The sequence below is a fragment of the Hemicordylus capensis genome, chromosome 5 (genome assembly GCF_027244095.1).
Source record: "Hemicordylus capensis ecotype Gifberg chromosome 5, rHemCap1.1.pri, whole genome shotgun sequence".
NCBI classification, from domain to species: Eukaryota; Metazoa; Chordata; class Lepidosauria; order Squamata; family Cordylidae; genus Hemicordylus; species Hemicordylus capensis.
This window is the reverse complement of record NC_069661.1, coordinates 34,555,123-34,572,563: the sequence shown is the minus strand read 5'-3', so window position 1 is coordinate 34,572,563 and position 17,441 is coordinate 34,555,123. Positions and strand designations below refer to the sequence as shown.

The window sequence follows — 17,441 nt, the reverse complement described above, 5'->3', positions numbered from 1 at the left end:
AAACTGTCTAAGGCCATAATTACTTTACCTGCAGCCAGCCAGGGGGTGAATTTAGCACTAAATAGCCAGCTGCCAAGTGCTGGTACGAAGGATGGAGATTTTGGTTGGAACAAGTAAACAACGTTGCTGGCTGGAGAAAACCAGGGACTGGCAATTTCCCTTCCACTTCTGTTTAACTTGTCTCAGAGTTGGACCTGCCTACTTTTAGCCCCACCTATGGCTACCCCTAGCTCCCTCCTCCGCCCCCACCCCAACAGGCAGCCACTGTGCCTAGGATCTCTGCTGCGCCTGATTCCTATGTGTTTACTCAGAAGTAAGCTCCAGTGGAATCAAGGGACTTATTTTCTAGGAATTTATTCCAAGCTTTGCTGAGGGCCTCTGCTTCCCCCCTCCCCTTTGGTGGGGGTGAGTCAAGGGGACAGAGGGAGAAAACAAATGCCCATGAAAGGAAAGGGAGGAGGAGGAATGGTTTTAAAAAAACCACAAAACTATAAAAGTGCCAGAGTGCTCATAGACCAGCCTTATCAGGCACCTCTGGTTAAGAACCAGGAAGTCATTTGCTAGAAATTGCTAGGACTTGCTCCCCCCAACTTTGGCTTCAGAATTCTCAGTGGACAGACTCAGTTATGCTCTTAGCTAACTTTCTCTTAGTTATTTTATTTGTTTATTTAGTACATTTCTATACCATCACAGACAAAAGTCCTTGGGAGGTTCACAATCTAATTTTCCCTGCTGTTATGGGGATTTCAAACCGTAATTACTCAAAAATTACAAGACTGATGTTTTTCAAACCAGCAAAAGGCACCAGTCCCAGATGGACCTGAATTTTTGGGGAATGCTAAAAAGACATCAAGCATTTAAAAATAAAATACATTACCTGTGGTGAAAAAGGTCACCAAAACTTTGAAACCTATTTTTAGGAGTTAAAATTTAAACTGCTGTATCTCGCTCATTTTGCAATCGATTTGCACCAAATCTGGAGAGGTGGTGTCCCTTGCCCCCTAGTTGATGTGCGCATGATTTCAGAGGGGTTTGGTGGATACCAGTGTTCCCTCTACAGCGTGTGCATGTGCTCACACAGTTTTTGATGTCCACACAGTTAATTTTAGATCCTGTTCAGGCTGAATCAGGAAAACCCCACTCTGAATGCACATGCACATGCCTTGATACTGCCACCCAAACCCAAACTCATTCCACACACAGGTGAAAAAAATTAGAGAACACTGGTTCTCAGGGCTTATAACACTGGTTCTCAGGGCTTATAATGGTGGAATGTTGAAAATACTCATCATCTTAACTATACTGGCACAACTGTGCCTGTATAATTTGGGAAGGAGAGGCAATTTGTGTTCCAGAACTCGAAGTCTTGCTATCTGAAAAATGTCTATTCCTCCCTGTTCTATAGATATCATCCCAACTACGACCTTTTTATCACTCTAGTTGTTGGGAGCGTTTATTTCACTGTTGTTTCATGCTACCTCTGGTCTACTTGGATGCTCTGTGCAAAATGAAAATGACAGCACTGTTGCTGCAATGCACCCTTGGCTAATCTTGGGGACTGACCTCCTCACCTACTGAAACCAACCCCGCTTCACCTTCATGTTGCTTGTGAGTGCCTAGAGGCATTTCCTGGCAACTGCTGGAATCAGAATGCTAGACTAGTTGGATCCAGATCTACTCCAGCAAAGCCATTCTGCTGCTGTTGTGCCTTTTTGCAAATCTTGATATACACACAGTCCTCACTGCTCTTTAAAGGGAGAACCAGCATTCTAAGTTCCTGAATCACTTAGCCATAGCTCATCGAAGATATGTTTTGCATGCAGAAGGTCAATTCAATCTCTGGCATCTCCAAGTAGGGCTGAGAAAGACCCGTCTGGAACCCTAATGAGCAGCTGCCAGTCACAGTGCAGGCAACACTAACCTAGACAAACCAGTTGTTTGACTTGGTATAAGGCAGCCACAGATGGTCACTGTAAGCAGGCACCAGCAACTGAGTTGGAAAGACATGTTTTCACAAGACAGGCATAGAGTGCATTAAATAAATATAAATTTTATTAAAAACACCCACATTTCAGCGTTATCAGGAATGATATAATAAAACAGCTTTTCAAATAACCTGCATTCATTACATTACAATACTTACAGTATTTATAACCTTGCTCAGATTTTTATGGACCAAAAAAAAAAAAAAAAAAAAAAACCACGGTAAAAACGAGGGAAAGGAAATTGAAGGGGGGGGGACCCAGTAGAACATAAGCTTAGAAAATGCACACATAAAAATGTTCGTTATCTTAGTGTCAAACTGTTAAAGTTTCCTACACAAGTTAACCACTAGCTTTAAAAGTGAACTTTAACGCCGCTGTGCACCAATCAAAATGAAGGAAAAAAAATCATTCAAGTAAAGTTGACACCACTCAAAAGCATCTTCAAGTATGGCTATAGTCAACCTGATAATCCTATACAAGCAACTTTATGTCTGCTTCCCGCCCCCCATTCATTTTGAGGCAGGGTTCTTTACATAAGCATTACAATTTGCTATTTACAGGACAGATTCCTCCCTACTTCAACTAAGCTTTCAGTTTGCTAGTCATTTGGCAAATGACAATGGGCTGTATCTAAAGGTGCCTTTCTACTCTGGAAAGGGCCATTTTACAACTTGCATTGTGCAAGAAAAACAAAGCTAAATCCAATGATGATCTACTGGCACAACCTCTTGCCCAAGTGGAAGCATGTGGACTGCTAGAGAACCTACCAGTTGTTATAGCACTGTGAGAACTTTTGCACAAGTGTTTGCAGAACAGCAAAAGCAACTATTTTCCTTCTGCTCACAGTTCTTTGGATCCAACCTAGTACATAATTTTATCGATGTCATTCATCTTAATTTACATAAGAAATGATGGCTGACATCCTGATTAATGAAGTGCTAGTGAGACAGTGTTGCATTCCATTCCACATGAGGGCTGCAGCGGCACAAGCGGGGTGGAGAGAACCATCTCTCCTTCCTTGTGCAGCTGTGCCACCACGTGGTACAGCCAGCTGTGGGATTCTGGAAGGAGAGATTGTACGTGGGGGTGGGGAAGAGGAAGGAACAGTCTCCTCTTGTGGAATTCTGCAGCTGCCTTTGGCATCTGGTGACACGGATAGCTGCAGAAGGAAGGAGATTGTTCCTCCACCGCATAATACACCACTGCAGCAGTAGTGTAGAATGCAACACCGATGCATCAGTACTTCATTGGTTAGGATGTCAGCCAATAAGTGTAAAGATGAAATTACCAGAGCATTTAAATTAACCTAAAGCATAAGTGCCCTGCTTCAGCAGCTCTAGCACTGACGTGGAGTTCAGCGCAAGCAGATCTGCTTGTTTCTATTCACCTATTGTACCTTATTCTCTAGATCTGCAGCAGTGCCTCCCCAAATCCCGAAAACAGTCAAATATTCACTTTTTAAAAACCCAAACGCGATTCACAAATTCTCTGCTGGAAAGTGGCGGCTGGAAATGACATTGGAAGTCATTTCTGGGTCATTTCCAGCCACTCAAAACTGCAGATAGGTGAATTTTGCCTATTTTTCTATCCACAGATAATGAAACCGGGTCTCTAAGACCCAATCGCAGATTCAAGAATCTGCGGATACGGAATCTGTGGATAACGAGGGCCGCCTGTATTGCACAGCCATACATTTAGGTATAGGGTTTGCATCTGTTTAAGGAAGCCCTAATCCTACTTATTTTATTCATTCATTCATTCATTCATTCATTCAATTTCTATACCGCCGTTCCAAAAATGGCCCAGTGGAGGAAATCTGGAGCTGTTTAACTTTCAGTGTTGTAGAAAGGCCTGCTTAAAGAACTTGAAAAACAGACACTAGCAAATGGTCATTTGCCAAATTCCCTGCCTTGACAATTTCCCTTTTGTCAGCTCAGTGCATTCTAATTTTCATTTTGTTTGAAACATACAAAAAAAATTTAAAATGTCAAAACATTTCCATTATCATAGAAAGGAGCTAAATAATTTACAAAAAAAAAGATAGTTTTAGTTACATCAATACAAGTAAAATTAGAAGAGGGATTCAAAAAAAGGAACAAATTAAATCCCTGAAAATAAAATAAAAACCCCTCAAGAATAATATATTTACCAGCCTACACAACACTTTATGCACATACACACTCCCACACACTCTGATGATATGTTGGCTTAATAAGGAGATCATGAGCTGATATATCCCTGAATTTTGAGAACAAAAACATTAAAAGGTCAAAGTTCAAGTTATACTTGAGATTTTATCAAGTAGTGAGAGGGAAAAAGGAATTTTCTCTCTCCAAAAGATTAGCGGGGCAGGGAGGGAGGGGAAGATGGTATAACAATGTTATAAACTTCCACTCTCTGTTTAATATCCTATTGCCAACTAGTGTTGAGGTATATGACAAGTAGGAACATCGTTCAAACATTTTAATGTATTTTTAGCTCACATTATATTTTAATAGCAAGCTGAGTAGCACCACGATGTGAATTCAGCTCCAAACCCATATCTTATATATAGATATATATAATATAATATTTATATATTTGTACAGTATTAAAATACTAAAGCTTCGCATTAAAAAAATTGTTTACAAGTTAAGTTACTATACATCTCTTTTGCTTTTGTTTTTATACAAATTACCGATTTAAAACCATCACAGCAAGCCAGCTGCCTGTTCTGTATATTCTTTTTCACCAATGGAATTGCAAAGAATAACCCTGTATCTCTTGTCTTATCTCCTCAAATCTTCCTAGCAAAGAGGGGAACTTGCACTGAGCAGTGACATAATGTAAGTAATTCATCAATACCAAAGCAGTCTGCCCAGCTATTTGGAGAGTGTTAGAGATCCTTAACAAGTAGCAAAAAAGACTACGCTACTGAATTGTCAAGTCTAACCCATGCTGCTAATCATTACCTGTGGTTAATATGTATATATTAAAGTACACAATTGGAGCAATAAGCTTGTCATCATAATTGTAGAAAAGAAACCGTTCACAGTACAGTTGTGTGAGATGAGCACCAGAAAATTGGAGGGGTGTGTGTGTACTAAAAGTATTACCTTAGATTCAGTGAGCCCCACTTCAGCTTTAATTGATGGAATTACAAATGTTTCTTATCCTTTATTAGGCATATGGCGAAGGGACCAACAAAACATTTTGAATCCTATAGAGGGAAGAAAGCTGCTAGGGGAGGAAATCTGGAGCAGACAAAATGGTAGACAGGAAACAGTTTAAGCGCCCCCCTGCCCCCTCAGCTGCTCTCAGCTCCCAAATTCCCTCCCTTAACAAACCAGTATCAGGGCTCTCTTTCATGTGGTTGCTCCAAAGAACAAAAGGTTATAAACGTTTTTCTTTTTTAAAAGGTCGCTTTGCATCAGAAGATCAAAGTAAACTTCTAAAATGTTTTAGCACTCAAGTGCTGTTCAAGTTGCCAGCACTTAGACAAAATGCTTTTCAAGCACCATTAAAAGAAAATAAAAATATTTTGATTGTTTGTTCTCCTTAATCAGGCCTTGATACTGGGTGGGTAAATGCCATTGTGATCCAACAAAGCTGGCATGTCAGGGGAGAATCATGCATGCAGCCAAAGGCTTCTTTTGGATTTTCCAGATGATTTAAAAAACCCTGGATTTTGTCCTTAGCACTATATTTTTGCATAAACCCTGATCCCAGATGGGAAGTAGTTTTTCTGAAGCAGGGATAGCCAAGCTGCCTTTGTAGAACTACAGAGTGGATAGCTAGCAATAAATTATTTTTTAATATCCAAGCATTTAAGGAATGGGTCATTGAAATTACAGGGCAGAGTGGGAAATGAGATAGCTGAGCTGATTTTGAACAGCTTTTGAACGTGGGAGGGATGTCCCAGCACCACAATGACTGAACCCATGACTATGTCGCAACAGGCATCTGTGATGCTTATGCCGTCATATTGCACACAGCAGCTGAACTCATCTTGTGTTAACAATACCGGCTGCAGTTGTAAACAGCTATAATGCAGGGGCAGAAGACGCGGGCATTCCATCAGAGACGTTCTCAAGGTTTTTACTGCAAGCTTATGACCCAGTGCTATGGGAAAGGCACTTTTCTTTTTAAAAACTGGTTTGCCTCTTCAAGCCAGATGGCAATCTATGGCTGTGGTAGGGCCATTTCCCACTCTTTAAGTGCTGGGAAATGCAGGATTTCCTCCAGCGGTAGCACCACCTTGAAAAAAAGCCAGTTGGGTCCCACACAACAAGTGAAGTTACAATTGCACATATATTGCCCTACAAACTGATTGTCTGGACATGTCTTCTACATGTCCACTGTAGGGGCATGCACTACTGAAAAGACAAAGGACCTTTAAATGCTATGCTTCCTTCTTGAGGCATGCAAGCAGCTGCTGCAGATAGCTTTGCAGAGACATCTGGCTTGACTTGCAGCAGTCCCCCAGCCTACATACAGCTTTGTTGGATCTTGGTCCTGGCTCCTGACATATTAAAAATTGGGTTTTCAAAAAAGAATAGCATAATTATATACAAAAATGAATTAAAATGTCCTGTTTGCAGTTTGAGAAAAGCATACTTTAAACATATTTATGGTCAATAAAAAGGCATTAAAACTGTTCAACTGCTATATTAGACACCTTGCTTGTACATAGCACCATGTTTTAGAATATCCAAACAAATTCAGTGTTTTGCTTTGTATTCTTTATGTTAGATATGTAGCTATCCTGATTAGTAAAAATCAAGTCAATATTAAGATTACAGCATAAACAAAAACATATCCCGCCCCAAATCACCCAAACCCTGCATGTTAAAAAGCTGCATTCCAGTATTTCAGTACATTGTATAGTGAGCACCAGGTGGTATTTTAAAATTTCTGCCACTGAAATACTATACGATTTTTTTTAACTTAAAACTTTCTTACTTAATTTTCCTTTGTTTAAAATGGTCACAGATATAACATTGGAAAGTTATGCATATGGATTCTTTCTTCCAGAATTCGAACCAGTATTTGGATGTTAACTGGTGAATATCACTGAATTTTGCATAGGGTGCTTTGGTTTTAGTTCTTAATGTGTCACCTGTGACTACTTACCAAATAAGGGCAGTGGTAATGTTACCTCTTTTGCTGGTGTGCTGAGGTTTTTCTCATTGACAAGCTAGAAACAAAAATACTGTTCTCTTGCCCTTTCCCTGTCTACAGCCTAAAAGAATTATTACCCTACTGACATTTTTCAAAAACAAATGAGGTAATGAACAAATATTTGAAGTTTTATATATATCTGTTGTAAGGCCCTGTAACCCGTGTAAAGGCATATGGAGATGTGGTAACTGTGGAGTTTGTGGTGAGTGACATAGTCCTTTGTGCAAGAGACTTGATGAAACGCACATATGTGGGCTCAAAGTTCTCATGCAGTTCAGAAGGCTCCCGCTTGACTTTTTTACCATGCACTTTCTGAGGCACATAATCTGGACCATACTTTTCGCAGTCCTCCTCTTTTTCCCTCGCCTTCTCTGCCATCTTTGCCTCCCACAAAGCTAGACCGTGCTTTGGCTCGTTCATACTCTTGTGCTGGTAGAAGACAAGCGATATCCTTGTGGGATGATTCCTGTTGGGATTTTTCAGTGGAGTTGTTGCATGAAGCTCACGTTTTGCACACTCTATGAGAATTGACCCATGAGATGGGGCAACTGCCACACCTCCAATATCTGGATCCAGGAAGCTCTGCTCACTGTCTGACCAGATGTCATCAGGATCCTCTGGATGGAGCACCTCAGTTTTGTTTAAGCCTTCGTGGGAAGCAGTCCTGTTGTGGTTAAGACCTGGAAGCATGTTTGAAAACCCATTAGATACTTGATTATCCTTATTCTGGAGGTGGAGTGACTGGGGATGACCACTGAATAGACCTGCAGCAGAGTGGTAGTCATGCGTTCGGTGTGGAGGCGGATATAGATGTTCACCATTCTTATTTATGTAGTCCACACCTGGGTTATTTAGATTAGATTTCAGTCTTGAGGCAATGTCAATAAAGGGGGCATCAGTCTCATGTGTGGTGTAAGGAGGAAAACATCCTGTGTGCTGAACATTTGGTCGAATTGTGCAACTGTTGAAAGCATCCACTTGTACATTTTGGTTTCCATAATTCAAGTACCTGGGCCCAAAGTTCTGATTATTTCCAAACCTATGTTGATATAATGTATGAATCGGAGGTAGACTTAGTTTAGATAGAGAATCTTGGCTCTGATACCTAAACAAGTCCATATGCTGAGGCTGAGGGGAATAGGAACTGTAGTAGGAGGAGCAATTGTCCATAGGCAAGTTTCCATTGCATTGGTAATGGGGGTATTGGCTATTTTGACCTAAGTGTACAGAATAGGGATTCATGAGACCAGGAGAACTCAAATAAGCTCTTGTAGGCTTCGAAGAAGTTGGATAAATGTTCATGGGATTGGATCCTCCGTAAGGATCAGAAGCATGAGAAGAATTTGAATATGGATTAGCTGGATTAGGCAAACTCATGTAGAGGTTTGTGGGACCTGAATTAGTATATGAGTTGATGTGATTTGACTGAGGTTTACTAGGGAGGACATGATGTGGATGTTGATAGAGCTGTTGCTGTGACATGGCTGGTCCTGAAAGACGTAATAGATCTGTGTACAAGAAAGAAATTAGTGTTAGAAAAAACGGCAATATCACCCACACAGAATCAATTTCCTAACTTCTCTTGTGTATTCACTGCCCACCTGGCCCCTGGCTTGCTTTATGGAAAGTGGTTGTGCAACTGGATCTCCCCCATTAAAACTCATATAGGCTGTTGTCATTGCAGGGAAGGAGGAAAGAGATCAAGTCTGGAAAGCATGGCTGACCCACCCTTCAGCCCATGGTGGCAGAAATCAGCCTTATGGGCATTTCTTTCCTCTGGTACAGCTGCCTTAATTACCACCTTACTTCTGGGGAGGAAAGCTTAACATGAAGGGACAGAATATGTCATGAGGAGGAAAGGGGGTGCCCACTCTCCCCAGCACAGCATTTGTGGATGGCTGGAATTGTTGAGTTTTGGGAAATGGTAATGAAAATGTTCATGGCCAGTTTTTTTTAAATAAGACATTCTAAAGCACAATCTTTAATACAAGAGGACTCAGAAGGTCCCTTGCATAACTGGAAGGCATTTCTTTCATGCAAGTGCCCTTTCCTGCTATAGCCCCATGCTGTTCCAGAGGGTTCCCTGACCCCAGAGTGACTTTTCAGGAAGCTTGAGAGACTTCAGTGGGAGCAAGAAAGCCCTGCCATAGGAGCAGAATTCCACTTATGCTTCTCTGCATCCAAGCCATTGTAACTTAGCAAAGAAGAACAAAGAAGAACTTCCACCTAGCCAAGTTGTTTAAATACAGGTTTTTTGATCAGCGAAAGAAAGTAGGCAAGGAAATCTTTACATATGAATGATAAATCCCCCTTTTAATATTTCTTAATCTCAACATGGCCAGGAATGGTACTTGTATAAAAGATTATGAACAAACAGCATTTGTAGAGTGTGCTTCGTTTATGTATAGAACAAATATAGCACTAGTAGCCTGAAGGCAATTATGGAGGGACAATTTCTGTGCATGAAGAGACTGTTCATTCATCATAGTGTTCAATGGACCCATTGAGATGAATGCCTAAACAACTTCATAGTATGTTATGCATTTTGAACTTTTCAGATACAGAATCAAGGGGAAAGCAATTGAACCAATAGCAATGAAGCACTAGCATAGTCCCTTGTCTGCCTCCATTCTTGACTACATTGGATGTTTCCATAAACTTGAAGAAACATGGGTCTAGAATGAGCTACATCAGTTTAAAAAAACCCCAAAACATAGGAACTACATGAAGCTAGTGAGTCATACCACCAGTGCACCCCATATTTTCCACAGACAGTGAGGCTATTATTCACACGTTCAGCAGAAACCAGGCTAAGGGAGCTCCTGGCGCCGGCATGCCCTCTTAAGTAGCCCACTGCTTAACCGAGGTTTTGGGCACGAGTGTGCCCAAAAATGAGGCTTTGCAATCGTGTGTATGCCGCGAGCGTGTGTCTGGCTGCTTGCAGCCGTGGAGGACACACTCGGGGGACAATTCATGCTTCCCTCCCAGCTCACCAACTCACCTCCCAAACCAGCTCTCCCTCGTTCCCTCTCTTGCAGGCCTGTAACCAGCGTCAACTTTTTTTGGGGGGGGTGGAGATTGCAGAAGTTAGGGGAGGCAGGTTATAAAATGTTCAATGAAAACAGTGGTGTGGCAGGTACACACCATGCTACCAGCTGGTTACGGGCCTGCTCTCTTGTCTTTCTTTGCTTCCTTGGTACTGTCTGCTTTTTGTAAGGGAAAAAAGTTAACATTTCCACAACCTGCCAGCAGGCAGCCTCGCTCCCTCTGGCTGACTTGGTTCCATTCCTTTACATTTTCCAAAGGTGGGTGGTTAGAATCTGCAGCCCAAACAAGGGTATTGGTGGTTAGAATCTGCAGCCCAAACATGAGTAGACCAGGTGGCTGGGGCAGTCAAAAGTGCATGGATTTAGCTTCCTGTCTGGGGGCTAGCTTCTCAATGCTCAGACAGAAACCAGAGGGACAGGCAGGGAGGGAGGCAGGCCAAACATGAATTACACAAGGCTAGCAGAGGGACCAGCCAGTCTGCTGCTACCTGTGGAGGGAAAGAGCCATCTGTGCTTATGATTTACTTGCGCGGGGGGGGGGGGGTCAAGTGAGTCAACATTTAATTTGGGGAGGGGGCTGAGGCATTTTTAACAATTTGGCATTGTCTGCTTCTTGCTTTCTCTTTCTCTGTGGCTGGCCTCTCCTGGGGGCTTTTGACTGGAGTGCACTTTGCCTGGGGAGACCCACCCAAAAATTCCCTCCTCTCCCTTTTTGGGGGGAGTCTGTTTAGTAGAGGTTTTTCTCCTCCTGCTCATAGGAACATAGGAAGCTGCCTTATACCAAGTCAGATAATTGGTCCATTAAGCTCAGTATTGTCTACACAGAATGGCAGCGGCTTCTCCAAGGCTGCAGGCAGGAATCTCTCTCAACCCTATCTTGGAGTTGCCAGGGAGGGAACTCGGAACCTTCTGCTCTTCCCAGAGTGGTCCCATCCTCTGAGGGAAATATCTTACAGTGCTCACACAAGTCTCCCATTCAAATGCAGAACAGACCCTGCTTAGCAAAGGGGACAATTCAAGCTTGCTACCACAAAGCCAGCTCTCCTCTCCTCTTCCCCACTCTCCCTGTCATTGGAGGCAAGAGAAGACAAGGAATGGTGATGTACAGCAAGCAAGCAAGGGCACTCCCCCACTAGAAAGTATGGGTGTGCATGGATCCGGCTGGTCCGGTTTGGTTTGAGTCCAAACTTGAGTCCCTCAAATTTTCTTGTAATTTAATTTAATTTTTATACTTACCCCTCTGGGGGAGTTGTCCAAGGCAGGGGTTGGGGGAGGAGTGCCTGCAGAGGTTGCCCCTCCCGCTGCCAGCCTCCCTTATTCCAGAAATAAGGCATGACCCAGGCCACGCAGAGGCCTATTGTGCCTGCCTCCAAAATGGCCACCATGCCAAGTGGGGAAGGTCAAAAACTGGCCAAAGAGTATAAGGGAGGCTGGCGGGGGGAGGGGGAACCTCTGTGGACCCCCACCAACTCGGACAATTCCCCTAGACGAGGTAAGTGTAAATTAAAAAACAACAACAACCACCGAACCCCCAGGGAGGTTCAGCCCAGGGCCAGACCAAACGGGGGTGGTTAGGTTCAACCCTGAACAGTTGAACCAAAGCAGTTCAACATCGAACATCATGAAAATTATATTGCTGAAGCCAGATTTCATGTGGGGAGATCAACTATTGACCACTGCATACTGCTTCAACATTTTATAGAGAAATATGCTGGTAAACCCAAATGCTCATTCTACATGGCATTTGTGGGTTTTAGATCTGCTTTTGATTCTATTTTTATTTTATTTATTTTTATTTATTCATCACATTTATATACCAATATTATATACTTACTAGCACAGAACATCTGTGCGTCAATACACTTCCCCACAACCTCCATCCCCAGTCTCTCCTGCCCTTCCTTCCAATGTCCTGCCCCAGTCTCTCCTGCCTTCCTGCCCCCCACTGCCGCGCCTCCTGCCATGCCACCACCGCGCCTCCTCTTCAGCCCGCTGGGGGCCTCCTACCGCCTCCCTCCCCGCTGTTTTCGGGTGGCTACCACCACCCCTCCTCAGCCTACCACCTGGCTCCCTCCCTCCCTGCTGTTTTTGAGCGGCGGCGGGTCCTCCTCCTACCACCTCCCTCCCCACCATTTTTGGGCGGCCGCTGCCACCCCTCCCCAGCCCGCCGCCTGGCTCCCTCCCTCCTCACCATTTTGGGGCAGCTGCTGCAGCTCCTCCTAAGCTCCATCTCTCCCCACCATTTTCTGGCAGCCGCCACGGCTCCCTAGCCCTTTGGCTTGGGGGCCAGCGGTTTCCCCTTCTCCCGCACCTTCTTGGCCACCGCCGCCTCCTCCTCACCGTGGCTGGGCCCATTGCCACTGCCGCCTCCATTACCCCGCAGCCAGGCCCGGCCGGCATCCTCCAACGTCCTCCCACCCAATGCCAGAATTCTCGCGTGTTGCGAGAGTTCCGCTGCCAAATTCTCAAGGACACACATGCCGGCTAAGAGAAATAAGTATATAGATATTTCCAAGTTTAAACTTTGGGAGAAATTGAAAAGTTCCACTATTGACTGGCATCTATCGTATTAGATTTAGAAACTTCATCAGGGTATCTCTCTGAGAATAAGGTGTAATGCACAGGGACATTTTACTGGTAAGATCCTGACAGAGAGGTATGAAGCAAGGTTGCATCCTGGCTCCTTCTCTATTTAATTAGGGGCATGTACTAGGGGTTAGTACATGCTCCTCCCTTGAAACAGAATTCTGAACCGTCAGTTACCAGTTGTTATGGTTTTAATGAGTTCTTGGTGGAGAAAAATCTCTCATTCAGGCTGACTTGGACTCAGATCGCACAATTATTGCAGAGTCTAATGTGGAGGAGTCCAGCAACTTCTCTTATGTGATTGGGCTGGATCAGTTTCAGTTTGACTCCTGATTATGTGGATAAGCTGCTTGGAATGGTGGGGCTACCACCTGTTCTCTTGACCGACATGGCTTATACTATCTGGCATGGGGGTTGTTGCAGAAGGCCTGGTAGATATTATAAAAGCTTTTCTGGGGGAGGGCAGGATGTCTTCCTGTCTTAGAGGCAATCATTAGACCTCTTCGGAAGAAGCTTGCATTGGATCCCTCAGAGTTAAGCAACTAGAGGCCAGTCTCCCACCTTCCATTGCTGGGCAAGTAATTGAGAGGGTGGTGGGCTCCCAGATCCAGGCAGTCCTGGGAGGAAACTGATTATCTATCTAGACCCATTTCAAACTGGTTTTTGGGTGGGCTAAGGGGTGGAGACTGCCTTGGTCAGCCTGACTGATGATCTTCAACAGGAAATTGACAGAGGGAGTGTGACTCTGTTGGTCCTTTTGGATCTCTTGGTGCCTTTCAATATTATCAACCATAGTATCCTTCTGGAGTGTCTAAGGGGGTTGAGAGTGAGAGGCACTGTTATGCAGTGGTTCCATCCTTACCTCTCAGACAAATTCTAGATGGTGTTCACTTGGACACCAAAAAACACCGTTCTTCAAAACATGAACTTTTATATTGTGTCCCCCAGGGCTCCAAACTGTTTCCAAGTCTCTAGCATCTACAAGAAACTGCTGGGAGAGATCACCAGATTTGGTGCAGGATGTTATCAGTATGCTGATGACACCCAAATCTATTGATTCATGTCAGTATCATCAGGGGAAGGCATAACCTCCCTAAGTGCCTGCCTGGAGGCAGTGATGGACTGGATAAGGGATAACAAATTGGAACTGAATCCAAATAAGATGGAAGTGTTTGTTGTATGTGGTTGGAACAATTTTGATGTGCCAGTTCTGGATGGGGTCACACTTCCCCAAAAGGAACAGGTGCACAGTCTGTGAGTGTTTCTGGATCCAAACCTCTCCTTGGTGTTTCAGGTTGAGGCAGTGGCCAGAGGTGCTTGCTATCAGCTTCAGCTGATACACCAGCTGTGTCTGTTTCTTGAGATAAACGACTTCAGAACAGTGGTACATATGCTAGTAACCTCCAGACTTGACTACTGCAATGTGCTCTATGTGGGGATGCCTTTATACATGGTCCGGAAACTGCAGTTGGTACAGAATGCAGCAGGTTGGGTCATCTCAGAGAGATAATATTACTCCTATATTAAAAGAACTACAATGGCTACCAATAAGTTTCTGGGCAAAATACAAGGTGCTGGCTATAACCTAAACACCTTCAGTCAGGCTCAACTTTGCCCCCCAGCTGTTTTTGGACTACAACGCCCACAATCAGTCTCCAGCTACAGTGGCCAATAACTTCTGCATCTACAGGAGGGATCAAGTTGAGCAGGCCTGCCTTAGGCTCACGCTATGTAAGAGAACATCATCTTCACTATGAGCCCCATTTCCCACAGGAGAGGTTCATCTGCAGTTGCCACCAGCTTGTCTGATGGCAACACAGGGACAGGCCTTCTCTGTTGTTGCCCCAAGACCCTGGAATGCACTCCCAGCTGAAATAAGAGCCTCCCCATCTCAGACAAATTTTAGAAAGTCTCTAAAGACACATTTATTCACCCAAGCTTTTTAAATAGACTTGTGTTTTTAAATTGTGTTAAAGTAATTTCTTTTTTTAATTTATTTTATGTTGCTGTAAACCAACCAGAGACAGAAATTGGGATTTTTTGGGTGGTAGGCACCCCTGTCTGTCTACCACCCACCCCGCTTTTGTGCCCCTAGGTGCTCCACAATAGGGGATATGGACTGGTTCGGTCCCATTATACTCTATGAGAAAAATAATTAAAAATATTTCAAATATTCATAAAAAATCATAGGGGTGTCTGATTGCTTCAGGGTTTGCATGGTTGTTGGCACCCATGGGTGCTCCACAATAAGGAATAATGGCCTGGTTCGAGTCCCATTATATCCTATGAGAAAAAATAATAATAATTTTCAAAAATTCATAAAAAATCGTACGAGTGTCCGATTGCTTTGGGGTTTGGGTGACAGGTACCCCTGGGTGCCAGCTACCATCCGACCAATTTTCAGGTGTCCGAACCGGTCCAAACCAGTTTGGATCCGAACCGATCCAGGGGGTGGTTCGGACAAAACCAAAACCGAACCACCCCCTCCTGGTTCGGACCCAGTTCGGATCCGAACCAAACCGGGCGAACCGGTTTTGTGCACATCCCTATATACAACAGGCTAGTATCTCACATTTTCCATGGATCAAAGAATATACTGTAAATAATATGTCACTTGTAATAAAGAGCTTGTAATCGACCTGTAATCGTTTATTATTAACTTGTAATAAAGAGTGTGCACAATGGGTTACGCTTATTAAAAGTGTACCTGCTAACTGTTTAGCGTGACCTGATGCTTCCGAGCTGGTCTGTTTTTGACGGGCTGTAGCTGATTTATCTCTCTCATGTTTGTTCAACCCATTCTCCATGGACGCAAGCTTTTCAGTTGCTGCTTTCTTAGCTTCCAGCTTCTTTTGCCGGCAGGTCTTTACAGGCTCTGCCAGCATCCTTACTTTTCGCCGAAAAGAGCTAAGAACCTGAATGCTGCCATTTCGTTTTTTCTCATCCTGGCCTTCTGTGCTTCCAAACTCATCTACATTGGAGACTTTGTACAAAGGGAGCACATGTAGTTGTTCATCTTCTGGTGTCTGGCCAATTTCACGATTGTCTTCTCTGGTTAGTGTACACACCTATTAAACAAGATATACAAATGAACTCTTGGAATGATGGAATGCAAAATCAGGGCAGGCGTCCTTGGTAGGCATCACTAGGCAACTGCTGAGGGCCCAAGACCATCTCTGTGCTCATAGTCTTTGCTGGGTGGTGGCAGAGAGGTTATCTCAGAGTCCACCCAGCTGAGAGAGGCAGTTTTGAAGGCAGTTTGCCAAGAGCTCCCTGAGACCTGGAGCTAGCTGTGTACAAAATTCTGTAGCAGGCCTGTACGTAATGTGGCTGCCACCATAAAAGAACCCAACACTAATTTATCTTGAATGGCAACTTCTTTTTACAAAGTTAATTAAGTATGTTTGATCTCAGAGATTTAGCATTTTCAGCCAGTTTATATAAAATTTCTCTTTCCATATAGTCATTCCACAAAAGGAAATGACATAACTTAAGTGTTTCAAGGCAAGTGTGATAACTTATACTTCATTAGTTAAGGACAGAAGCTGGATCCTTGTAAAATTTCAGGTAGCAAGAAAGTGATTTCAATAGACTCCCTTCTCTAGTGGTCAATACTGGAAACAGTGGTGTGGGAATGTTGCCAGATACACACCTTGTTTGGCATTCTTAATATGGAGAGCTTCCCAGTGGCTGTGATAGCTCAGTTTCCTTCCTATTTGCTCTCATTCTAATTCTTTCAAGTCAAGAAATCAGATTTTATACTTCTGAGGTGGACCCTGCAACTTACTGGGTACTCATAACCGTGCAACTTCTGAGACTTCTAGAGTTATACTATTTCACTATGTAATAATAAAAACAAGAAACAATATGGCCAGGAGCAAGGATTGAAGAATGAAATTTTAGGAATCTTAATCTTCTTTTAATTCAAAGTCTGGAGGGTTTGCAACCCCCTTTGTTTAAGCATTTCACTATTTCCCCCCACAGCTCTCATATATCGCTTTAATAGAAATTGAGATTATGAAAAATAACAAACTTAACAGAAGAAATTAGTTCTGCATGTGTATAGCTGCATACATCACTGGCTTACCAGTGTACTCCCATTCTGCATATTATGCAAGTCCCTGTGAGCATGGGCACAAAAATCCAGGCAGGCAGTGACCCCTGAAAATGGACGACCCTCTTTCAAGCCCAGACGGCATTCAGGTGCTCTGTGTTCATATTCAATCTGGAAACAAAAAACACCCTTTACTGAAATGCATTTTACTATTTAAATTCCAAGTCATTCTACAAGATGGTCTCAGGTATTTGATTTTTGATCTAAGTAGAGGCAAATCTGACACCACACTGACTGCAGCAACCAATGTCCTTTCCGAAACAGACACTACAACACTGAAATTGCTATGTCTGTGATGAAGGACCACATGACTGCAATGATACGCCTTTTTATTTCATCTATGTTCTCTCATAAGAGCTGTCTTGCTGGGTCAGACCCTGGGAACCTCACAAGGTGGCTTGATGGAGACAGCTATATGTCTTTGTCCCTAGCATCTGATAATCACAGTTATATATTGCCTCTGAAGTTCCAATTGTGGCTGTCATGGCCATTAGCCATTGCTAGACCCAGCTTTCATCAATTTGTCTCATTTGCCATGACAAATAGAAA

General features: G+C 43.4%; 1 protein-coding gene across 1 annotated transcript in view; it reads right to left on the bottom strand.

The window, feature by feature from the left end:
- Window positions 1-2,025: 2,025 nt before the first annotated feature.
- Window positions 2,026-17,441, bottom strand: part of TET2 (tet methylcytosine dioxygenase 2) — a 109,221-nt gene continuing 93,805 nt past the window's right edge. The window contains exons 9-11 of the mRNA XM_053252908.1: window positions 16,866-17,003; window positions 15,486-15,846; window positions 2,026-8,653 (exon numbers count right to left, since the gene is read on the bottom strand). Coding sequence (XP_053108883.1) covers window positions 7,275-8,653; window positions 15,486-15,846; window positions 16,866-17,003 — 1,878 coding nt within the window. The 3' untranslated portion in view covers window positions 2,026-7,274. The remainder of the gene's footprint in view (window positions 8,654-15,485; window positions 15,847-16,865; window positions 17,004-17,441) is intronic.